Genomic DNA, 25,492 nt, shown 5'->3' with positions numbered 1-25,492 from the left:
AAATGGCATCACTAATAAGTCACAGAGCTGTGCAAGGCAGCCTGAAAGGAGAACCTCATATTTCATAGACACCTATAGTTGCTACATCCATCACTGGTGCCAAAGTTCTGTTCAGGGTGAAGCTTCTAACAGATACCCCTCAAGGTGAACACTGGAGTCCCACTTTACAGCATGAAGAGGACCAAAACTTTGCTTACAGTCAATATCAAAGCTGAGCTCACACCCCCATCAGCGTGGTCCTCAGTAAAGCCTGGGAAATAATCTACAAATTAGAAGCAGTCCAACCCTGTCCACAGAAGCCTCCAGTCACTTATCATGTGAACACCAAGAACAAGAAGCCACTGGAGATACATCTCTTTATTATTATGTCTTGTGTGCTTTGACATTAGTACCAGATCACAAGAAAAAGTTATTTCCTGGCTAAAATGGCATCATAAATGGCTCCTGTTTTCTTAAACTGGAAGTCTCTGAAGCCAGCAGAAGAGAGGAGCATGTGGTAGTGGGTGGGGGTCCTCTCCTGCCCTTCCGTCTGCACAAGCATGTTCAGAGAGTAGAGCTGCGTGAGCAGAGGACCTCGCCTGTCTTCATCCAGGAGGCTTTCAATTACCAGAATGCCACCACCTAGAAAGGGAGGGGCACAGTCCACATCACACACAAACACACAGACAGACTGTGCCAAAGTCCCAGTGAACCATAAGGACAGCCAGACCTCAGAGGACAGTCAGGGCACTGTCCCCATCACACACTCAGAGGCTGTGCCCACGTCCTCATGGATCATCAGGATGGATGAACCTCACAGGATGCTGGGACACTGTCCCCATCACACACATAGAGGCTGTGCCCATGTCCTCATGAACCATCAGGATGGGTGGACCTCACAGGAGAACTGGGACACCATCCCCATCACACACACACAGAGGCTGTGCCCACATCCTCATGGGCCATCAGGATGGATGGACCTCACAGGACACTGGGACACTGTCCCCATTACACACAGAGGCTGCGCCCACGTCCTCATGAACCATCAGGATGGGTGGACCTCACAGGACACTAGGACACTGTCCCCATTATACACACAGAGGTTGTGCCCATGTCCTCATGGACCATCAGGATGCATGGACCTCACAGGACACTGGGACACTGTCCCCATTACACACAGAGGCTGTGCCCACGTCCTCATGAACCATCAGGATGGGTGGGCCTCACAGGACACTGGGACACTGTCCCCATTACACACAGAGGCTGCGCCCACGTCCTCATGAACCATCAGGATGGGTGGACCTCACAGGATACTGGAACACTGTCCTTATCACACACACAGAGGCTGTGCCCATGTCCTCATGGACCATCAGGATGCATAGACCTCACAGGACACTGGGACACTGTCCCTATCACACACACAGAGGCCATGCCCAAGTCCTCATGAACCATCAAGATGGGTGGACCTCACAGGAGAGCTGGAACACTGTCCTTATCACACACAGAGAGGCTGTGCCCACGTCCTCATGGACCATGAGGATGGGTGGACCTCACAGGAGAACTGGGACACCGTCCCCATCACACACACACACAGAGGCTGTGCCCACATCCTCATGGGCTATCAGGATGGATGGACCTCACAGGACACTGGGACGCTATCCCCATTACACAAAGAGGCTGTGCCCACGTCCTCATGAACCATCAGGATGGGTGGACCTCACAGGACACTGGGACACTGTCCCCATCACACACACAGAGGCCATGCCCAAGTCCTCATGAACCATCAAGATGGGTGGACCTCACAGGAGAGCTGGAACACTGTCCTTATCACACACAGAGAGGCTGTGTCCATGTACTCATGGACCACCAGGATGGGTGGACCTCACAGGAGAACTGGGACACTGTCCCCATCTCACACAGAGAGGCTGTGTCCATGTACTCATGGACCACCAGGATGGGTGGACCTCACAGGACACTGGGACACTGTCCCCATCACACACACAGAGGCTGTGCCCACATCCTCATGAAGCATCAGGATAGGTGGACCTCACAGGAGAAGTGGGACACTGTCCCCAACACACACACAGAGGCTGTGCTCACGTCCTCATGAACCATCAGGATGGATGGACCTCACAGGACACTGGGACGCTATCCCCATTACACAAAGAGGCTGTGCCCACGTCCTCATGAGCCATCAGGATGGGTGGACCTCACAGGACACTGGGACACTGTCCCCATCACACACACAGAGGCCATGCCCAAGTCCTCATGAACCATCAAGATGGGTGGACCTCACAGGAGAGCTGGAACACTGTCCTTATCACACACAGAGAGGCTGTGTCCATGTACTCATGGACCACCAGGAGGGGTGGACCTCACAGGAGAACTGGGACACTGTCCCCATCTCACACAGAGAGGCTGTGTCCATGTACTCATGGACCACCAGGATGGGTGGACCTCACAGGACACTGGGACACTGTCCCCATCACACACACAGAGGCTGTGCCCACATCCTCATGAAGCATCAGGATAGGTGGACCTCACAGGAGAAGTGGGACACTGTCCCCAACACACACACAGAGGCTGTGCTCACGTCCTCATGAACCATCAGGATGGATGGACCTCACAGGAGAGCTGGGACACTGTCCCCATCACACACAGAGTGGCTGTGTCCACATCCTCATGGACCATCAGGATGGGTGGACCTCACAGGACACTGGGACACTGTCCCCATCACACAACAGAGGCTGTGCCCATGTCCTCATGGACCACCAGGGTGGGTGGACCTCAAAGGAGAACTGAGACACTGTCCCCATCACACACACAGAGGCTGTGTCCACGTCCTCATGGACCACCAGGATGGGTGGACCTCAAAGGAGAACTGGGACACTGTCCCCATCACACACACAGAGGCTGTATCCACATCCTCATGGACCATCAGGATGGGTGGACATCACAGGACACTGGGACACTGTCCCCATCACACAACAGAGGCTGTGTCCACATCCTCATGGACCACCAGGATGGGTGGACCTCACAGGAGAACTGGGACACTGTCCCCATCACACAACAGAGGCTGTGTCCACATCCTCATGGACCACCAGGATGGGTGGACCTCACAGGAGAACTGAGACACTGTCCCCATCATACACAGAGGCTGTGCCCACGTCCTCATGAAGCATCAGGATGGGTGGACCTCACAGGAGAGCTGGGACATGGTCCCTATCTCACACACAGAGGCTGTGCCCACGTCCTCATGGACCATCAGGATGGATGGACCTCACAGGACACTGGGACACTGTCCCCATTACACACAGAGGCTGTGCCCACCTCCTCATGTGCCATCAGGATGGATGGACCTCACAGGAGAGCTGGGACGCTGTCCCCATCACACACAGAGGCTGTGCCCACGTCCTCATGAACCATCAGGATGGGTGGACCTCACAGGACACTGGGACACTGTCCCCATCACACACACAGAGGCTGTGTCCACATCCTCATGGATCATCAGGATGGGTGGACCTCACAGGAGAGCTGGGACATGGTCCCTATCTCACACACAGAGGCTGTGTCCACATCTTCATGGATCATCAGGATGGGTGGACCTCACAGGAGATCTGGGACATGGTCCCTATCTCACACACAGAGGCTGTGCCCACATCCTCATGAACCATCAGGAGGGATGGACCTCACAGGACACTGGGACACTGTCCCCATCACACATACAGAGGCTGTGTCCACATCCTCATGGATCATCAGGATGGATGGACCTCACAGGAGAGCTGGGACACTGTCCCCATCACACACAGAGGCTGTGCGCACATCCTCATGAACCATCAGGATGAGTGGACCTCACAGGAGAACTGGGACACTGTCCCCATGACACACAGAGACTGTGCCCACGTCCTCATGAACCATCAGGATGGGTGGACCTCACAGGAGAGCTGGGACACTGTCCCCATGACACACAGAGACTGTGCCCACATCCTCATGAACCATCAGGATGAGTGGACCTCACAGGAGAACTGGGACACTGTCCCCATGACACACAGAGACTGTGCCCACGTCCTCATGGACCACCAGGGTGGGTGGACCTCAAAGGAGAACTGGGACACTGTCCCCATCACACACACAGAGGCTGTGTCCACGTTCTCATGGACCACCAGGATGGGTGGACCTCAAAGGAGAACTGGGACACTGTCCCCATCACACACACAGAGGCTGTATCCACATCCTCATGGACCATCAGGATGGGTGGACCTCACACGACACTGGGACACTGTCCCCATCACACAACAGAGGCTGTGTCCACATCCTCATGGACCACCAGGATGGGTGGACCTCACAGGAGAACTGGGACACTGTCCCCATCACACAACAGAGGCTGTGTCCACGTCCTCATGGACCACCAGGATGGATGGACCTCACAGGAGAACTGAGACACTGTCCCCATCATACACAGAGGCTGTGCCCACGTCCTCATGAACCATCAGGATGGGTGGACCTCAGAAGTCAGTGGGGCACTGTCCCCATCATACACAGAGGCTGTGCCCACATCCTCATGAACCATCAGGATGGGTGGACCTCACAGGAGAGCTGGGACACTGTCCCCATCACACACAGAGGCTGTGCGCACATCCTCATGAACCATCAGGAGGGATGGACCTCACAGGAGAACTGGGACACTGTCCCCATGACACACAGAGGCTGTGCGCACATCCTCATGGATCATCAGGATGGATGGACCTCACAGGAGAGCTGGGACACTGTCCTCATCACACACAGAGGCTGTGCGCACATCCTCATGAACCATCAGGATGGGTGGACCTCAGAAGTCAGTGGGGCACGGTCCTCATCACACACAGAGGCTGTGTCCACATCCTCATGAACCATCAGGATGGGTGGACCTCACAGGAGAGCTGGGACACTGTCCCCATCACACACAGAGGCTGTGCGCACATCCTCATGAACCATCAGGAGGGATGGACCTCACAGGAGAGCTGGGACACTGTCCCCATGACACACAGAGGCTGTGCGCACATCCTCATGGATCATCAGGATGGGTGGACCTCACAGGAGAGCTGGGACACTGTCCCCATGACACACAGAGGCTGTGCGCACATCCTCATGAACCATCAGGATGGGTGGACCTCAGAAGTCAGTGGGGCACGGTCCTCATCACACACAGAGGCTGTGCGCACATCCTCATGAACCATCAGGATGGGTGGACCTCACAGGAGAGCTGGGACACTGTCCCCATCATACACAGAGGCTGTGCCCACGTCCTCATGAACCATCAGGATGAGTGGACCTCACAGGAGAGCTGGGACACTGTCCCCATCACACACAGAGGCTGTGCGCACATCCTCATGAACCATCAGGATGGGTGGACCTCAGAAGTCAGTGGGGCACGGTCCTCATCACACACACAGACACTAGCCTAATTCTGAAAGAATTTCACCAAAGTGAGGCCACTGAAGTTTCAGAGGACCTTTCACTTTTTCCATCTTTATGTGGTTTTATCAATAGAATAGAAATTAGGAGCCTATTTATTGCAGGTGGTTATCTAAAAGGAAAGCCATATTGGGCAGGATGTCTACCCTTACTTGTGGGATGATTTCAGTGCCTGCCTTCTAAATGCGACTCGTACAATTCTGCCCCGTGTCACAAGCACACGCTGAAATGCAAACCCCACAACTTACCTGGCTTGCAAGTGTGGTAGATCCTCTCCAGCAGGTGTGAGCACTTTCCATCTGCCCAGTCATGGAGGACCCTGGCCAGGATGTACAGATCTGCTTCCGGAAGAGGGTCTTTAAAGAAATCCCCTGGAACACAGGGCAGGCACCCCGAGGTCAGCCTGCAATCCAATCCCATTTGACTAAACCTATTCTGGGCACAAAAGGTCACCTGGATGGGTCATGCCTTTCCCAGGTCTTCCAGGCTAGTCACCTGCAGACCTAGCCTCGGAAAACAAAAAGGCTTAGGAGAAAGATAAGAAAATACTGAGACCGGGCGCGGTGGCTCACGCCTGTAATCCTAGCACTTTGGGAGGCGGAGGTGGGCAGATCACGAGGTCAGGAGATCAAGACCATCCTGGCTAACACGGTGAAACCCTGTCTCTACTAAAAATACAAAAAAATTAGCCGGGCGTGATGGCGGGTGCCTGTGGTCCCAGCTACTCGGGAGGCTGAGGCAGGAGAATGGCTTGAACCCGGGAGGCGGAGCTTGCAGTGAGCCCAGATCGTGCCACTGCACTCCAGCCTGGGCGACAGCGAGACTGTCTCCAAAAAAAAAAAAAGAAAGAAAATACTGAATGATACGTGTGGCCTCTTTCTCTCCTCCTCCTTTAAAAAAAATCATAATATGGTTTCTTTTTGTTTTTTTGTTTGTTTGTTTGAGATGGAGTTTTGCTCTTGTTGCCCAGGCTGGAGTGCAAGGGCCTGATCTCGGCTCACCACAACCTCCACCTCCTGGTTTCAAGAGATTCTCCTGCCTCAGCCTCCTGAATAGCTGGGACTACAGGCACACGCCACCACGCCCGGCTAATTTTTGTATTTTTAGTAGAGACGGGATTTCTCCATGTTGCTGAGGCTGGTCTCGAACTCCCAACCTGAGGTGATCCGCCTGCCTCGGCCTCCCAAAGTGCTGGGATTACAGGCATGAGCCGCTGTGCCCAGCCCATGTTCTTTCTTTCTTTCTGATGTCCCCTGCAAAAGCCCAGCTGCTGATATCACCCAAAGCCGTGGATTCCAGGAGTCCCTGGGAATTCGGTCAGCAGCTCCCAACTGATGAGTTGAACTGAACCTACAGTCAAGACCTGTTCTCCAGATTTAAAGTAAATACACAAGACTGACCCTTTATGTGTGTGCGATGTGAAACGCTCAAGTCTTGTCATAGTTTTCCTGCAAAATGATAAGGTGCCAATCTTGGGAGAGATCTTGGTGAGCTCTGTGCAGTGAAGAGTTAACTCAGGCCAGGCGCGGTGGCTCATTCCTGTAATCCCAGCACTTTGGGAGTCTGAGGGGGGGCAGATCACGAGATCAGGAGATTGAGACCATCCTGGCTAACACGGTGAAACCCCATCTCTACTAAAAATACAAAAAAAAAAAAAATTAGCTGGGTGTGGTGGTGGGCGCCTGTAGTCCCAGCTACTCGGGAGGCTGAGGCAGGAGAATGGCATGAACCCAGGAGGTGGAGCTTGCAGTGAGCCGAGATCGCACCACTGCACTCCAGCCTTGGTGACAGAGCGAGACTCTGTCTCAAAAAAAAAAAAAAAAAAAAAAAGCGTTAACTCACTCCTGTTAGCTCACTCCTGTAATCCCCAGCACTTTCGGAGGCCGAGGCAGGTGGATCACGAGGTCAGGAATTCAAGACCAGCCTGGCCGAGATAGTGAAACCCTGTCTCTACTAAAAATACAAAAAATTAGCCAGGCATGGTGATGGGCGCCTGTAATCTCAGCTACTTAGGAGGCTGAAGCAAAAAATTGCTTGAACCTGGGAGGCAGAGGTTGCAGTGAGCTTAGATCACGCCACTGCACTCCAGCCTGGGTGACAGAGCAAGACTCCATCTCAAAAAAAAAAAAAAAAAAGGGGAGGTTAACTCAGCAGGCCTGTGTTGTCCAAACCCTCCACATTCTAAAGAGAGGATTGGCACTTAATTGGCAACTGTAATCTCTAAGAACGTCCTACCTCACAAGGGTATCTTTGTTCAGCTGGATCTCTGGGCCACCCAGGATAGTTTGTACTAACAGTGGGATTTACTATAGGATCACCTTGGGAACTCTGGATGAGGTGAAGATTGGAGTCAGCCATGCAGGGTGTCTGCCAGGTCTATGTAACCAGTCTCCAAGAAAATCCTTGGATGTCAGGGATTGGGGAGGCTCTCCAGGCTGGCAGTGAGTGGTGTGTGTTGTCAAACCTTGTTGTTGGGGGAATTAATTGCTGTCCACAGCTCCACTGAGAGAAGACAACAAGAAGCTCACGTGTGGTTTCTCCCGAACTCTATCCCATGCTCCTTTCTCCTTTGCTGATATGCATCTGTATTCTTTCATTGTTGTAAATATAACTATGTGTATGATGGCTCTTCTGAGCTCCGTGTGTCCTTCTAGTGAATTATTGAACCTGAAGGTAGTCGTGGAGACCCTGGCCACACCCTTCACTGCAGAAATGATATGACTGGCTGGGTGCGGTGGCTCACGCCTGTAATCCCAGCACTTTGGGAGGCCGAGGCGGGTGGATCTCCTGAGGTCAGGAATTTGAGACCAGCCTGGACAACATGGTGAAACTCCATCTGTACTAAAAATACAAATAAAAGCTGGGCGCGATGGCTCACACCTGTAATCCCAGCACTTTGGGTGGCCGAGGCGGGCGGATATCCTGAGGTCAAGAGTTCAAGACCAGCCTGGCCAATATAGTGAAATCCCATCTCTACTAAAAATACAAAAAGGCTGGGCGTGGTGGCTCACACCTGTAATCCCGGCACTTTGGGAGGCCGAGGTGGGCGGATCACGCGGTCAGGAGATCGAGACCATCCTGGCTAACACAGTGAAACTCCGCCTCTACTAAAAATACAAAAAATTAGCCGGGTGTGGTGGTGGGTGACTGTAGTCCCAGCTACTTGGGAGGCTGAGGTAGGAGAATGGTGTGAACCCGGGAGGCGGAGCTTGAAGGGAGCCGAGATCTGTCACCGCACTCCAGCCTGGGCAACAGAGTGAGACTCCATCTCAAAAAAAAAAAAAAAAAAGTTAGCTGGATGTGGTGGCACATGCCTGTAATCCCAGCTACTCGGGAGGCTGAGGCAGGAGAATTGCTTGAACCCAGGAGGTGGAGGTTGCAGTGAGCCGAGATTGCACCACTGCACTCCAGCCTGGGCGACAAAGCAAGACTGTATCAAAAATAATAATAATAATAATTGTAAGAAAACTGTATATCTACACCCAGCTTTCCATCCATCATGAATAACAGACAGTGTTGAGTTGAGGGTGTTTCCGGGAGTGAGAAGAAAACCACATCACGTCTTCTTCATTTCCCAGAAACATCCAGTCCCCCTGGCGGAGCCGTGAGACACATCTCTGCTTCCCCACAGACACAAACACACCTTCCTGGAAGTCAATCTGTTCTTCCTCCTGGAATGAGAAGTGCTGCTTTGCCGTCCACACCACTTCTGGGACGTCAAAAACGGTGATCTTACATCCAGGGTACAGAGACATGCATTCCTTAGCCAGAGCTCCAGCCCCACCTGGAAGGGGACACAGGGTGTTTGACCCTCAGAGATGAACCTGAGAGACATTGCTCACCCTCCACACACCATGGACTCATGAAGGGTCCAACCCAGGAACTTGGGTCCTTCCGCCATGTCTGGTCTTTTTTCTTTTTCTTTTTATTATACTTTAAGTTCTAGGGTACATGTGCAGAACATGCTGTTTTGTTACATAGGTATCCATGTGTCATGGTGGTTTGCTGCACCCATCGACTCGTCATTTACATTAGGTATTTGTCCTAATGCTCTCCCTCCCCCAGCCTCCCAGCCCCCCAGGCCCTGACAGACCCCAGTGTGTGATGTTCCCCTCCCTGGGTCCATGTGATCTCATCATTCATTTCCCATCTATGAGTGAGAACACGCGGTGTTTGGTTTTCTGTCCTTGCGATAGTTTGCTGAGAATGATGGTTTCCAGCTTTATCCATGTCCCTGCAAAGGACATGAACGCATCCTTTTATTTATTTATTTATTTTTGAGACGGAGTCTCACTCTGTCGCCCAGGCTGGAGTGCAGTGGTGCTATCTCGGCTCACTGCAAACTCTGCCTCCCGGGTTCATGCCATTCTCCTGCCTCAGCCTCCCGAGTAGCTGGGACTACAGGCGCGTGCCACCACGCCCGGCTAATTTTTTTTTTTGTATTTTTAGTAGAGACAGGGTTTCTCCGTGTTAGCCAGGATGGTCTCAATCTCCTGACCTCGTGATCCGCCCGCCTCGGCCTCCCAAAGTGCTGGGATTACAGGCGTGAGCCATTGTGCCTGGCCTCTCTCCCCTTTGTTTTTTTTTTTTTTTTTTTTTTTTTTGAGATGGAGTCTGGCTCTGTCACCCAGGCTGGATTGCAGTGGCACGATTTCTGCTCACTGCAAGCTCTGCCTCCCGGGTTCACGCCATTCTCCTGCCTCAGCCTCCCCAGTAGCTGCGACTACAGGCACCCACCACCACGCCCAGCTAATTTTTTTTTTGTATTTTTAGTAGAGACAGGGTTTCTCCGTGTTAGCAGGATGGTCTTGATCTCCTGACCTCGTGATCCGCCTGCCTCGGCCTCCCAAAGTGCTGGGATGACAGGCGTGAGCCACCGCGCCCGGCCGAACTCCTCCTTTTTTATCCACCATGTGTAATCTTGACGGTGACGTGATTGTCTACAGGCCCCTGAGTGCAGGTGGTCTTTCTGGCTGGGCTGACCCAAGCTCCAAGCTTCCATATGTCCACGCACTTAACTGTGTGTTCTTGAAGCCGGCGCACCTGTCCGGCCAAGGGCGGCCAACAGCTAAGAGAAAGACATAGTAACAAGCCCCATTCAGAGGCCCCGGTAAGTCGTGCACACAAAATCCATCGTGGGCCATGGAGACTTCCAGCCCCATGCTCCTTGTCCATTATTTCTGTAGAAAGTCAGTCTTTTTATTTATTTTGAGATGGAGTCTCACTCCGTCACCAGGCTGGAGTGCAGTGGCGCGATCTCAGCTCACTGCAACCTTCGCTTCCCGGGTACAAGCGATTCTCCTGCCTCAGCCTTCTGAGTAGCTGGGATGACAGGCACCTACCATCACGCCTGGCTAAGTTTTGTATTTTTAGTAGAGACCGGGTTTCACCCCGTTGGTCAGGCTGGTCTCGAACTCCTGACCTTGGGATCCGCCAGCCTCCGCCTCCCAAAGTGCTGGGATTACAGGCATGAGCCACCGCGCCCGGCCTTTTTTTGTATTTTTAGTAGAGACGGGGTTTCACCATGTTGACCAGGCTGATCTCGAACTCCTGACCTCAGGAGATCCACCCGCCTCGGCCTCCCAAAGTTCTGGGATTACAGGAGTGAGCCACTGCGCCCTGTCTGCTTGTTCATTATTTTCTTCCCAAGCTGCTCCCCAGGCAGGGGGATCCTGAACTCTTATCTATCCCTGCTCACAGTGACTAAAAGTAATAAACTTGGAGAAGCTCCTCACTCTGCAAAGGGCCTTCTACCAGCCAGGAGCTGTTCTGAGTGATCCACTGAGTCACAGGAGGGAGATAGGGTGGGTGGATCACGGCCCGGAGTGTGACAGCCCTGTGGGGTAGAGGAGGTGCTTAAGGTGTGAGCTCGGGGTTGGGGATTTGTATTCGAAAAGCAAGCTCAGCCTGGGCGCAGTGCCTCATGCCTGTAATCCCATCACTCACTCTGGGAGGCCGAGGCAGGAGGACTGCATGAAACTGGAGTCTGAGACCAGCCAGGGCAACATAGGGAGACTCGTTCTCTACAAAAAAGTTTGAAAATGAGCTCGGCGCGGTGGCTCATGCCTGTAATCCCATCACTCACTCTGGGAGGCCGAGGCAGAAGGACTGCATGAAACTGGAGTCTGAGACCAGCCAGGGCAACATAGGGAGACTTGTTCTCTACAAAAAAGTTTGAAAATGAGCTCGGCGCGGTGGCTCATGCCTGCAATCCTGGCACTTTGGGAGGCGGAGGCGGGTGGATCAGGAGGTCAGGAGATGGAGACCATCCTGGCTAACACGGAGAAACCCCGTCTCTACTAAAAAAAAAACAAAAAATTAGCTGGGCATGGTGGCGGGCGCCTGTAGTCCCAGCTACTCAGGAGGCTGAGGCAGGAGAATGGCATGAACCCAGGAGGCAGAGCTTGCAGTGAGTGGAGATTGCACCACTGCATTCCAGCCTGGGTGACAGAGCAAGACTCCATCTAAAAATAAATAAATAAATAAATAAAAGTAAATAAATAAATAAATAAATAAAACAAGCTCAGCTCAGCCTGGGTGTGGTGGCTCACGCCTGTAATCCCAGCACTTTGGGAGGCCGAGGCGGGTGGATTGCATGAGCCCAGGAGTCTGAGACCAGCCAGGGCAACGTAGAGAGACTCAGGCTCTACAGAAAAGTTTTAAAATGAGCTAGGTGTGGCGGCAGTCATCTGTAGTCCCAGCTACTTGGGAGGCTGAGGTGGGAGGACCACTTGAGCCTGAGAGTCTGAGGCTGCAGTGAGCTATCACACCATTGCACTCGAGCCTGGGTGACAAACAGGACCCTCTCTCAAAAACTAAAAACAAGACTGAGGTGGGTGGATCATGAGGTCAGGAGTTCGAGACCAGCCTGGCCAACATGGCAAAACCCCATCTCTACTAAAAAATACAAAAATTAGCCTGACAGAGTGGTGGGCACCCGTAATCCCACCTACTCAGGAGGCTGAGGCAGGAGAATCGCTTGAACCCGGGAGGCGGAGTTTGCCGTGAGCCGAGATCGCGCCACTGCACTCCAGCCTGGGCGACAGAGCGACACTTCATCTCAAAAAAAAAAAAAAATTAGCCTGGTGTGGTGGCAGGTGCCTGTAATCCCAGCTACTCAGGAGGCTGGGGCAGGAGAATCGCTTGAACCCGGGAGGCAGAGGTTGCCGTGAGCCGAGATCGCGCCACTGCACTCCAGCCTGGGTGACAGAGTGAGACTCCATCTCAAAAAAAAAAAAAAATTAGCCTGGTGTGGTGGCAGGTGCCTGTAATCCCAGCTACTCGGGAGGCTGAGGCAGGAGAATCGCTTGAACCCAGGAGGCAGAGGTTGCAGTGAGCCGAGATCACGCCACTGCACTCCAGCCTGGCCGATAAAGCAAGATTCCATCTTTAAAAAAGAAAAGAAAAAGAAACGTGCGCTCGCAGAGGAGATGTTTGCTGACTCTAGGAAGTGCCCAGTGCTGGGAGGAGTGATTCCTCTAAGATCAGTAAGGCCGCACATGTCAAAGCATCAGAATGCAGAAAATAAAAGACAGGAATAACACATTCCCCATACAGAACAGGAGACACAGCTCCAAGGTTTTGGGGGTAGGGGTTACTTACCAAGCATCGGAATGCAGAAAATAAAAGATATACTGGGCCGGGCATGGTGGCTCATGCCTGTCATCCCAGCACTTTGGGAGGCTGAGGTGGGCGGATCACAAGGTCAAGAGATCGAGACCAGCCTGGCCAAGATGGTGAAACCCCATCCCTACTAAAAATACAAAAAATTAGCCGGGCGTGGCAGCTTGCACCTGTCATCCCAGCTACTCTGGAGGCTGAGGCAGGAGAATTGCTTGAACCCGGGAGGTGGTGGTTGCAGTGAGCTGAGATCGTGCCACTGTACTCCAGCCTGGGCGACAGAGCAAGACTCCATCTCAAAAAAAAAAAAAAAAAAAAAAAAAAAGACATTGCTAACACACTCTCCATAGAGAACAGGAGACACAGCTCTGAGGTTTTGAGGGCGGGGGGTACTTACCAAGCATCAGAATTGAGAAAATAAAAGGCATTTATAGCACATTCCCCATACAGAACAGAAGCCACACCTCCGAGGTATTAGGGGTGAGGGGTACTTACCACCGAGGTCACACATAAGTGGGAACACTGACAGGTCAAAGGCGGTCAGCAAGCTTCTCCCATTGACACTCCAGACCTCCTGCAGAGCTTGCATGAACTGTAGCCGCTCGCCCTCGGACCTGGCATGCAAAACCACGCTTGTCAAGAAGGTGAGGATCCGGGGAAGCGCCCAGAGCAAGGGTGTACATAACCCCCTGTTGAGAATGGAGCTATACCCCACAGGTGCACCTGGGAGGCTTGCATTTGTGAAATAGAACAGGAAGTCATTCAGGATGGGGGAACCATAGGTCAGCCAGCAAAGTGTACCCAGCTCTGGGAAACCTGGAGTTGATTCAGAACGGACGATTGTTCTCTGGATGGGAAGGGATTTCTATCTGAAGAGGAGTTTAGATGTTTTCTAAGAGGAAAGTCAATAATATGTTCCCCCATCCACAGAGCTCAGCTCCAGAGGACAAATCCAGGAAGGGGGTGGGAGGTCCACGCATCCTGGGGAAGAGGCTAGAGAAAAGGCAGGAACTAGGAAGGGAGGCAGGTGAGATGGAGCCAAGAAGGATAGGTGGACACAGAGGCGGACAGGGCTCTGGTGTTGGAAGCATTTCCTGCTTCTCGTCCCCACAGCTCCCTCTCTCCTCCTGTCCTCTCTGCAGAGCCTGCTGTAGGGGTTTGCCTCAGAGTAGCGAGGGCTGAAAAATTGCCTCTTAGGTACCACGGTCACTATTCAGGTGATGGGCACACTAAAAGCCTCGGCTGCAAGGTGCAACATGTAAGCATGGAAGAGACGTGTACTTGTGCCCACTAAACAGATATATATATTCACATATACATACACATTATATATGTGTGTGTGTGTATGTATATATATATATATATATATATATATAAAGAAAGGAAGGAAGGAAGAAGGAAGGAAGAAAGAAAGAAAGAAAGAAAGAAAGAAAGAAAGAAAGAAAGGAGGGAGGGAGGGAGGGAGGGAGGGAGGGAGGGAAGTAAGGAAGGAAAGAAGGAAGGAAGGAAGGGATGGGTGACGTCGGGAGGAAAGGAGAGAGGGTGGGTCAGAGGGATGGAAGGAAGGACCAATGGACAGAGGGACGGAAGGAAGGGAGGGAGGGAAGGAGAGAGGGTGGGAGGGAGGGAAGGAAGGAAGGAGAGAGGGAGGGAGGAAGGAAGAAAGGAAGGAAGGTAGAAAAAAAGAGACAGCAAGCAAGAAAGATAAAAAGAGAGGAAGGAAGGAAGGCAGGCAGGCAGAAGGAAAGAGGAAGGAATGAAGGAAGGAAGCAGAAAGAAGGAAAGAAGGAAAGAAAGAGAGAGAGAGAGAAAGAAAGAGAGAAAAGGGGGAAAGGAAAGCAGACCGAGGAGAAGAGAAGAGGAGAAAAGGAGGGGAAATACAGGGCATGAAAACAGAGAAGACGAGAGAAAGGAGAAGACGGGAGAGGAGGAGAGAGGCAGGTGAAGGGAGGGAAGGGAGACGTGGAAATGAAAAGAGAGGATGGAAGGGAAGAGAAAGAAAGGAGGAAACAGAGGAGAAAGGAAGAAGAAAAGGAGAAAAAGGATGGAAGGGGATGGGAGGGAAAAGGAGAGGAGAGGAAAGGAGAGAGGGAAGAAGAGAGAGGAGACAAGACAGGGAAGATGGGAGAGAGGAGGGGGAAGATGGAGAGGAAAAGAGAGGAGAGAAGAGAAGAGAAGGAAAAGGAGAGAAAGAGAGGAGGATGGAAGAGGAAAAGAGGGAACAGGACAGAAGGAGAAGAGAGGGGAGCGGAGGGGAGAGGAGGGGAGGAGAGGAGAGGAGAGGTTGGGGGGCAGGCGAACCACTCAGGCATCCCCTTGTCCTTCATACCCTTCCCTACTCCATGCCTCAGCCAGCTGGAACACTGGACGGGCCCATCAATTCACCTCCATCTGGGAATTCAAGGTAAGAGCTTCAGGCAAAGGCCAAAGCCGTGTCCACATCACAAAGCAAAGTGAAGAGTTGAGGTCTCACCTGGCCTCACCTTCACCTCTGACCAAATCAAAAACTGGGCCTCTATTTTCTTTTCTTTTCTTTTTTTTTTTTTTTGAGATGGAGTTTCACCCTTGTTGCCCAGGCTGGAGTGCAATGGTGCGATCTCAGATCATCGCAACCTCCGCCTCCCGGGTTCAAGCAGTTCTCCTGCCTCAGCCTCCCGAGTAGCTGGGATTACAGGCGTCCGCCACCACTCCCGGCTAATTTTTGTATTTTTAGTAGAGACGGGGTTTCACCCTGTTGGCCAGGCTGGTCTCGAACTCCTGACCTCAGGTGATCCACCTGCCTCGGCCTCCCAAAGTTCTGGGATGATAGGCGTGAGCCACCGCGCCCGACGCGTGCCTCCATTTTCTACATAAACACTGAGTTTGTGAGTAGTCCTTTGGAAGGAAGGGTCAAGTTGCACCTCCTCAGGAATCTGATCAATTTAAACATCAGACGAGCAAAATCTGGGGTAGTAGTGGGGCTAGGGGATGTTATTTTAAATTAAATGGCAGCTTCCTCCTGGGTTGTGCCATTTGAGTAAATGGACTGGGTCTCCTAAGTCCTTTAAAAATAAACAGAATCTTATGTGAGTTGTTGGTTTCAACGTGATGGGTGTCACCTGTAGATGGCCGTAAAAAGCTCTTCAGCGGGAACGCCAAACGTCTCCAGGTACTGGTTCCTTCCTTCTCTAAGAAAAGACAGAGAAGGCTGATTTTCATTTCATTTCATTTCAGCTCTGTCACCCAGGCTGGAGTGCAATGGCGTGATCTCGGCTCACTGCAACCTCCACCTCCTGGGTTCAAGCGATTCTCCTGCCTCAGCCTCCCGAGTAGCTGGGATTACAGGCGCCTGCCACCATGCCTGGCTAATTTTTGTACTTTTAGTAGAGGCAGGGTTTCGCTATGTTGTTCAGGCTGGTCTCGAACTTGTGACCTCAGGTGATCCACCTGCCTCGGCCTCCCAAAGTGGTGGGATTACAGGCGTGAGCCACCGCACCTGGCCTTATTTTATGAGACGGAGTCTCTCTGTGTCGCCCAGGCTGGAGTGCAATGGCACGATCTCGGCTCACTGCAATCTCCACCTCCTGGGTTCAAGCGATTCTCCTGCCTCAGCCTCCCGAGTAGCTTGGATTACAGGCACCTGCCACCATGCCTGGCTAATTTTTGTATTTTTTAGTAGAGATGGGGTTTCACCATGTTGGTCAGGCTGGTCTCAAAACTCATGACCTCAGGTGATCCCCCTGCCTTGGCCTCCCAAAGTGCTGGGATTACAGGCGTGAGCCACCGCACCTGGCCTTATTTTATTTTATGAGACGGAGTCTCGCTGTGTCGCCCAGGCTGGAGTGCAATGGCACGATCTTGGCTCACTGCAATCTCCACCTCCCGGGTTCAAGCGATTCTCCTGCCTCAACCTCCTGAGTAGCTGGGATTACAGGCACCCGCCACCATGCCTGGCTAATTTTTGTATTTTTTAGTAGAGATGGGGTTTCACCATGTTGGTCAAGCTGGTCTCAAAACTCATGACCTCAGGTGATCCACCTGCCTCGGCTTCCCAAAGTGCTGGGATTATAGGCGTGAGCCACCGTGCCTGGCCAGCTGTTGCTTAATTGTTTAAACCTGAGGACTTAATTGTTAACACCTGACCTTTTTCTTCCTTGCCCAAATTCTTATCTAAGGGGCCTGGGGAGTTATGCTCTATAACTATAAAGTCTCGTGAGATGGGTTTTATTTAACCCTATATTACGTGGCTCACTTTCCAACCTGACTCTGGCATAACAACACATCACAGATAAAGAAGAAAATCAAAGGCTGGGCGTGGTGGCTCACACCTGTAATCCTAACACTCTGGGAGGCCAAGACGGGGGCAGATAGCCTGAGCTCAGGAGTTGGAGACCAGCCTCAAAGACAGGGTGAAACCCCGTCTCTACTAAAACACAAACAATCAGCCAGGTGTGGTGGATGCCTATACTCCCAGCTACTGGGGAGGCTGAGGCAGGTGAATCACTTAAACCCAGGAGGCGGAGGTTGCAGTGAGTCGAGATCATACCACTGCACTCCAGCCTGGGCAACAAAGCAAAACTGTCTCAAAAAAAAAAAAAAAAAAAAAAAGGAAATAAAAATATTTTAGCCCCAAACATATTCTCTTTGCCATAGCTTGAAATACTCCTGTAAAGCTACCTGTTGTGGAGAAAATCTACATTCTGGAGAGAATCACCTTCCTTTTCCTTCCTTTTTTCTGATCCAGGAGAGAACCAAGTCAGATAGGAAACAGTAACAGTCTATTCTTTCTGAAGCCTGCTACCTGGAGATTTCATCTACATAATAAGAATTTGGTCTCCACAACCCCCTCTGTTAATCCAGACACTCCTATTTTTTTTTTTTTTTTTTTTTTTTTTTGAGACAGTCTCGCTCTGTCGCCCAGGCTGGAGTGCAGTGGTGCGATCTTGGCTCACTGCAAGCTCCACCTCCCGGGTTCACACCATTTTCCTGCCTCAGCCTCTCCGAGTAGCTGGGACTACAGGCGTCCGCTACCATGCCCGGCTAATTTTTTGTATTTTTAATAAAGACGGGGTTTCACTGCGTTAACCAGGATGGTCTCGATCTCCTGACCTCGTGATCCATCCACCTTAGCCTCCCAAAGTGCTGGGATTACCGGCATGGGCTACCGCGCCCGGCCACCCAGACACTCCTTTCTATTGAGTCCAGGTCTTCTCTCTCTCTCTCTCTTTCTTTCCTTCCTTCCTTCTCTTTCTTTCTCTTTCTTTCCATTATTTCCCTTCTTTCCCTCCCTCCCTCCCTCCGCCCCCTCCCTTTTCCTCCCTCCCTCCCTCCCTTCCTTCCTTTCTTCCTTCCTTCTCCCCCCTCTCTCTCTTTCTCTTTCCTTCTTTCTGAGACAGAGTTTTTGCTCTGTTACCCAGGCTGCAGTGTAGTGGCAGAATCTCAGCTCATTGCAACCTCTGCCTTCTGGGTTCAAGCAGTTCTCCCACCTTAGCCTCCTGAGTAGCTGGGACTACAGGTGCCTGCCACCATGTAGGCGGGCAGATCACGAGGTCAGGAGATGGAGATCATCCTGGCTAACATGGTGAAACCCCGTCTCTACTAAAAATACAAAAAATTAGCCGGGCTTGGTGGCGGGTTCCTGTAGTCCCAGCTACCTGGGAGGCTGAGGCAGGAGAATGGCATGAACCTGGGAGGCATAGCTTGCAATGAGCCGAGATGGCGCCACTGCACTCCAGCCTGGGCGACAGAGCAAGACTCCATCTCAAAAAAAAAAAAAAAAAAAAATGAAAAGAAAAGAAAAAACAAAGAAAAAGAAACCTTCCCTTTCACCTCCTCCAGTGCCGCTTCACCAGCCCCTGGGGGTAGTCCTGAGACTTGGTCACTGCCTGGATGCAGCCCCCACCTCCCAGCATCTGCCTGGGGGCAGCCCCCACCTCCCAGCATCTGCCTGGGGGCAGCCTCCACCTCCCAGCATCTGCCTGGGTGCAGCCCCCACCTCACGGCGTCTGCCAGGTGGCCCCAGCACCGGTAGCTGGTCCTGCCCATGTACTTCAGCATGCTGCATTGTGACGTCGGGCTGACCGTGGTCAGGTAGTCGCTGGACAGCTCTGTGTTTCGATAGAAAGCTGAAACACACACAAAAAACAGGGAAAAAGCAGTGAGATTCCGAGTTCCTGTGGGCGGACGCTCCCCAGCTCGGCAACGTTGTGATTTCAACATGATTACAACCCCATCTCCTTTTTAGAGATGGGGTCTTCCTCTCGCCTTGTACAGCTGGAGTCTTCTGTGGAAGGCGCAAAGGTGACCTGGGGCGGCTAGCACCCCCGTCAGGTTCGGTTTGTACAAATCCCCATCGGGAGTTTGGGTGCAGCAAGTACAAAGGCAGATGAGCCACAAGCGGAAACGTACGTTACATTCCACAGAATGTCTAAAATAACTTATTGAGGCCGGGCATGGTGGCTCACACCTGTAATCTCAGCGCTTAGGGAGGCCGAGGCGGGTGGATCACCTGAGGTCAGGAGCTCGAGACCAGCCTGGCCAACGTGACGAAATCCTGTCTCTACTAAAAATACGTGGCCCAGGCTGGTCTCGAACTCCTGGGCTCAAGGAATCCCCCAGCCTGGGTCTCACACTCTGGCAGCTTTGACGTCCCCAGGGCAGAGGTCGGTAGCTGCCACAAAAACCACAAGACCCCCAAACCTGCAAATACAGACGGAGTCTCGCTCTGTCGCCCAGGCTGGAGTGCAGTGGCACGATCTCGGCTCACTGCAACCTCTGCCTCCCGGGTTCATGCCATTCTCCTGCCTCAGCCTCCTGAGTAGCTGGGACGTCAGGTGCACGCCACCACACCCGGCTAATTTTTTGTATTTTTTGTATTTTTTTTTAGTAGAGACGGGGTTTCACTGTGAGCCAGGATGGAGACTGTTTCACTTTTTACAGAACACGTGGGCTGCAGAGGGTGTCTATGTAAAATGCCTCCTTCAAAACGCCCGTGTCCTTACCTTTTCCTCCCCTCGTCTCCACTTTCAGCAGCTTCAGGGACACACAGATGTCCAGCAGGAGCTCTGTCCCATGGGCGCTGGCCCCCACACCTGCAGCCACTGCCGCCACGTCCAGGGGCCCTGGGGCCTCGGCGAGAAGGTCAAACACGCCCAGCTCGCAGGCGGTGAAGAGAACCTTGGAGCAGGAGCGGAAATAAAAGGTCAGGGCTCAGCCTCCTGGGAACCACAGTCTTAGAAATACCCCACACCATGGCAGGCTGGGGAGGAAAGCATTGTTTTATTTATATTCTTATTCATTTATTTATTTTTTTTTTTGAGACAGAGTCAAATGAGATTGCACCACTATGGAAAACAGTCATATTTATTTATTTATTTATTTTTATTAATTAATTAATTTATTTATTTTGAGTTGAAGTCTCACTGTATCACCCAGCCTGGAGTGCAGTGGCACGGTCTTGGCTCACTGCAACCTCTGCCTCCCGGCTTCACGCCATTTTCCTGCCTCAGCCTCCCAAGTAGCTGGGATTACAGGCCTGTTCCACCATGCCTGGCTAATGTTTGTATTTTTAGTAAAGATGGGGTTTCACCATGTTGGCCAGGCTGGTCTCGAACTTCTGACCTTTTGATCTGCCAGCCTCGGCCTCCCAAAGTGCTGGGACTACAGGCGTGAGCCATTGTGCCTGGCCCCACCCTGTTTTCCATAGCGGTGCAAACTCATTTAAAAATGCCTCCTGGCTGGGTGCATTAACTCATACCTATAATCCCTGCGCTTTGGGAGGTGGGTGGATCACCTGAGGTCAGGAGTTTGAGACCAGCCTGGCCAACATAGTGAAACCCCATCTCTACTAAAAATACAAAAATTAGCCGGGCGTGGTGGCTCATGCCTGTAATCCCAGCTACTTGGGAGGCTGAGGCAGGAGAATCGCTTGAACCTGCTAAGTGGAGGTTGCAGTGAGCTGAGATCGCACCACTGCACTCCAAGCCTGGGTGACAGAGTAAGACTCTGTCTCAAAAAGAGAGACAGAGGACCGGGCGTGGTGGCTCACGCCTGTAATCCCAGCACTTTGGGAGGCCGAGGAGGGTAGATCACTTGAGGTCAGGAGTTTGAGACCAGCCTGGCCAACATGGTGAAACTCCGTCTCTACTAAAAATACAAAAATTAGCCAGGCATGGTGGTGCGCACCTGTAGTCCCAGCTACTCGGGAGGCTGAGGCAGGAGAATGGCGTAAACCCGGGAGGCAGAGGTTGCAGTGAGCCAAGATCGCACCACTGCACTCCAGCCTGGGCGACAGAGTGAGACTCCGTCTCAAAAAAAATAAATAGGCCGGGCGCGGTGGCTCACGCCTGTCATCCCAGCACTTTGGGAGGCCGAGGCAGGTGGAGAAACTGAGGTTGTGAGTTCGTGACCAGCCTGACCAACGTGGAGAAACCCCGTCTCTACTAAAAATACAAAATTAGCCAGGTGTGATGGTGCATGCCTGTAATCCCAGCTACTCGGGAGGCTGAGGCAGGAGAATCACTTGCACCCGGGAGGCAGAGGTTGTGGTGAGCCAAGATCATGCCATTGCACTCCAGCCTGGGCAACAAGAGCGAAACTCCGTCTCAATAGATAAATAAATAAATAAATATAAAAATAAAATAAAGCAGTAATCAGGTAATGCCTTCAAATAATACACAAACTATAAAAAATGAATAAATCAGCCAGGCGTGGGAGCTCACACCTGTAATCCCAACATTCTGGGAGGCCGAGGTGGGCGGATCACCTGAGGTCAGGAGTTCAGGGCTAACCTGGCCAACATGGTGAAACCCCATCTCTACTAAAAAGTATAAAAATTAGCTGGGCATGGTGGTGTGAGCCTGTAGTCCCAGCTACTGGGGAGGGTGAGGCAGGAGAATTGCTTGAATCCTGGAGGTGGAGATTGCAGTGAGCCAAGATTGCACCACTGCACTCCAGCCTGGGCGACAGAGCAAGACTCCGTATCAAAAGAAATAAATAGGCCAGGCGCTGTGGCTCTCGCCTGTCATCCCAGCACTTTGGGAGGCCGAGGCGGGTGGATCACCTGAGGTCAGGAGTTCAAGGCTAACCTGGCCAACATGGTGAAACCCCATCTCTACTAAAAAGTATAAAAATTAGCTGGGCATGGTGGTGTGAGCCTGTAGTCCCAGCTACTGGGGAGGGTGAGGCAGGAGAATTGCTTGAATCCTGGAAGTGGAGATTGCAGTGAGCCAAGATCGCGCCACTGCACTCCAGCCTGGGCAACAGAGCGAGACTCCATCTCAAAAAAAAATAAAACAAGAATAAATCATCCATGCATTTCTTTTCTTGCACACATCGTTTTGGATGGGTGCCAAGGCTCAGGCAACCTTAGTGATAGGAAGTCATAAACAAACCACAGGGAAAGATGCTTTCTTCAGACCACATGTCTTCCAGGGTACTCACAGTTAGCTTTATTTCAACAGCATGGGGAAAGAAACACAGATTACACCTACCACTATCTTTTTGTTTGTTCTTTTTTTTGAGACGGAGTCTCGCTCTGTCACCCAGGCTGGAGTGCAGCGGTGCAATCTCGGCTCACTGCAACCTATGCCTCCCGCGTTCAAGTGATTCTCTTGCCCCAGCCTCCCGAGTAGCTGTGATTACAGGCACATGCCACCACACCCGGCTAAATTTTTGTATTTTTTTTGGTATCTTTATTTATTTGTTTATTATTATTATCATTATTTTTTTGAGACAGAGTCTCGCTCTGTCACCAGGCTGGAGTGCAGTGGCACAATCGTGCCTCACGGCAACCTCCACCTCCCAGGTTCAAGCCATTCTCCTGCCTCAGCCTCCCGACTAGCTGGGACTACAGGTGCCCACCACCATGCCAGGCTAATTTTTTGTATTTTTAGTAGAGGCGGGGTTTCACCGTGGTCTCGATCTCCTGACCTCGTGATCTGCCTGCCTCGGTCTCCCAAAGTGTATTAGTTGTTTTTCTTATGAAGGTTGTATTAAGATATATTGTATTCAAGTGGTATTAGCTTTTTTATTAAACTGTTATCAATTCCTGTTTGGTTAAGGTTGCATTGACTGTTTGTTTCAGTAAGTCTGCACAAAGTTTACTATTCTAAGCTTGTATTAGCTCCTTTTCTATTAAAGCTATATTAGGCCAGGTGCAGTGGCTCACGCCTGTCATCCCAGCACTTTGGGAGGCCGAGGCAGGCAGATCACTTGAGGTCAAGAGTTCGACACCAGCCTGGCCAACATAGTGAAACCCCGTCTCTACTAAAAATACAAAAAGTAGGCATGGTGGTGCACACCTGTAATCCCACCTGTTCGGGAGGCTGAGGCAGGAGAATCGCCTGAACCTGGGAGGCGGAGGTTGCAGTGAGCTGAGATCACGCCACTGCCCTCCAGCCTGGGCAACAGAGTGAGACTCGGTCTCAAAAAAAAAAAAAAAAAAAGCTATATTAATTCTTGTTCTTTAATGTTGTATTAACCTTTTTCTATTTATTTATTTATTTATTTTGAGACGGAGTCTCGCTCTGTCACCCAGGCTGGAGTGCAGTGGTGCGATCTCAGCTGACTGCAAGCTCCGCCTCCCGGGTTCAAGGGATTCTCCTGCCTCAGCCTCCCAAGTAGCTGGAACTACAGGCTCCCACCACCACGCCCGGCTAATTTTTTAAAATATTTTTAGTAGAGACGGGGTTTCACCATATTAGCCAGGATGGTCTCGATCTCCTGACCTCCTGATCCACCCGCCTCGGCCTCCCAAAGTGCTGAGATTACAGGCAAGAGCCACCTCACCCGGCCCGTATTAACCTTTTTAAATTAGCGTTGTGTTCTGTTTTATTCATTAAAGTTGTATTCATTCCTTTTGGGGTTGTCTCAATTAATTGTTCTTTTAAGGGCCTATATTAAATGTTACCTTCTTATGGCTGAGTTCACCCTTGGTCTATGAAAGGTCATTAACTGTTTCTGTTAAGAGTACGCTAACTTTGATCTTTTTTTTTTTCTGCTCCCAAAGACTTTTTATTATTATTATGCTTTAAGTTCTGGGGTCCGTGTGCAGAACGTGCAGGTTTGTTGCATAGGTATACATGTGCCATGGTGGTTTGCTGTACCTGCCAACCCGTCACCTACATTAGGTATTTGTCCTAATGCTCTCCCTCCCCTAGCCCCCACTTTTTTTTTTTTTTTTTTTTTGAGACAGGGTCCTGCTCTGTCCCCCAGGCTGGAATGCAGTGGCGTGATCTCGGCTCACTGCAACCTCCACCTCCCGGGTTCACGCCATTCTCCTGCCTCAGCCTCCCAAGTAGCTGGTACTACAGGCGCCCGCCACCACGCCCGGCTAATTTTTGTATTTTTAGTAGAGATGGGATTTCACCATATTGGCCAGGCTGGTCTCGAACTCCTGACCTTGTGATCCGCCCGCCTCGGCCTCCCAAAGTGCTGGGATTACAGGCGTGAGCCACTGTGCCTGGCCAAGGGTATACTAAATATTATCTTCTTAAGGCGATATTCACTCTTGGTCTATGAAAGCTGCATTAGCTAATTGTTTCTCTTAAGGGTGTACTAAGTTTGATCCTCTTAAGGTGGTATTAACTCTGCATTAACTCTGGTTCTGTGAAACTTCTGACAACTCCCATGACATGGTATCATGTGCCTTAAAGTAACGGCTCTTCCAAGATTTGGAACCCACCAAACCACCTCCCTGAACACCGCTGTGAACCAGCGACAGTCTTTGAATGAGCAGTCAGTAGCTCCAGCAGGAGGCCTGTGGTCAAAGGAGGCAAAGGTAGCAAGTTACTGTTGTCTGGGACAGTAACAGAAATCCCAGCTCTACTAAAAAATAGAAAAATTAGCCGGACGTGGTGGCGCATACCTGTAATCCCAGCACTTCGGGAGGCCGAGGCAGGCGGATCACCTGAGGTCAGGAGTTCGAGACCAACCTGGCCAACATGATGAAACCCCGTCTCTACCAAAAATACAAAAAATTAGCCGGATGTCAGTGGCTCACGCCTGTAATCCTAGCACTTTGGGAGGCTGAGGCTGCGGTGGCTCACGCCTGTCATCCTAGCACTTTGGGAGGCCAAGGCAGGCAGATCGCCTGAGGTCAGGAGTTCGAGACCAGCCTGGCCAACATGATGAAACCCCGTCTCTGCCAAAAATACAAAAAATTAGCCGGGCGTGGTGGTGGACGCCTGAAATCCCAGCTACTCAGGAGGCTAAGGCAGGAGAATTGCTTGAACCTGGGAGGCAGAGGTTGCAGTGAGCTGAGATCATGCCACTGCACTCCAGCCTGGGCAACAACAGTGAAACTCCATATCAGAAAAATAAATAAAAATAAAAATAAAAATTAGCCAGGCTTGGTGGCAGGCACCTGTAATCCCAGGTACTCAGGAGGCTGAGGCAGGAGAATCGCTTGAACCCGGTAGGCGGAGGCCGCTCTGCGTATCGGTGGCTGGGGAATAGGTAT

At 51.5% G+C, this 25,492-nt stretch overlaps 1 protein-coding gene across 2 annotated transcripts in view; it reads right to left on the bottom strand.

Annotated features, from left to right (window-relative positions):
- Positions 1 to 342: 342 nt before the first annotated feature.
- LOC129530055 (acetylserotonin O-methyltransferase) overlaps positions 343 to 25,492 on the bottom strand; it is a 29,161-nt gene continuing 4,011 nt past the window's right edge. The window contains exons 2-9 of one of the 2 annotated variants that reach the window (XM_055377225.2): positions 20,034 to 20,208; positions 19,028 to 19,157; positions 16,152 to 16,220; positions 13,549 to 13,667; positions 9,586 to 9,667; positions 9,077 to 9,219; positions 5,682 to 5,804; positions 343 to 621 (exon numbers count right to left, since the gene is read on the bottom strand). In XM_055377225.2, coding sequence (XP_055233200.1) covers positions 410 to 621; positions 5,682 to 5,804; positions 9,077 to 9,219; positions 9,586 to 9,667; positions 13,549 to 13,667; positions 16,152 to 16,220; positions 19,028 to 19,157; positions 20,034 to 20,208 — 1,053 coding nt within the window. In that variant the 3' untranslated portion in view covers positions 343 to 409. The remainder of the gene's footprint in view (positions 622 to 5,681; positions 5,805 to 9,076; positions 9,220 to 9,585; positions 9,668 to 13,548; positions 13,668 to 16,151; positions 16,221 to 19,027; positions 19,158 to 20,033; positions 20,209 to 25,492) is intronic. The other variant, XM_055377224.2, reaches the window with a different exon arrangement.

This window comes from Gorilla gorilla, chromosome Y (genome assembly GCF_029281585.2).
Source record: "Gorilla gorilla gorilla isolate KB3781 chromosome Y, NHGRI_mGorGor1-v2.1_pri, whole genome shotgun sequence".
In the NCBI taxonomy this organism is placed as follows: Eukaryota; Metazoa; Chordata; class Mammalia; order Primates; family Hominidae; genus Gorilla; species Gorilla gorilla.
Note: the sequence above shows the minus strand (reverse complement) of the source record. Positions and strands in the feature narration are given on the sequence as shown.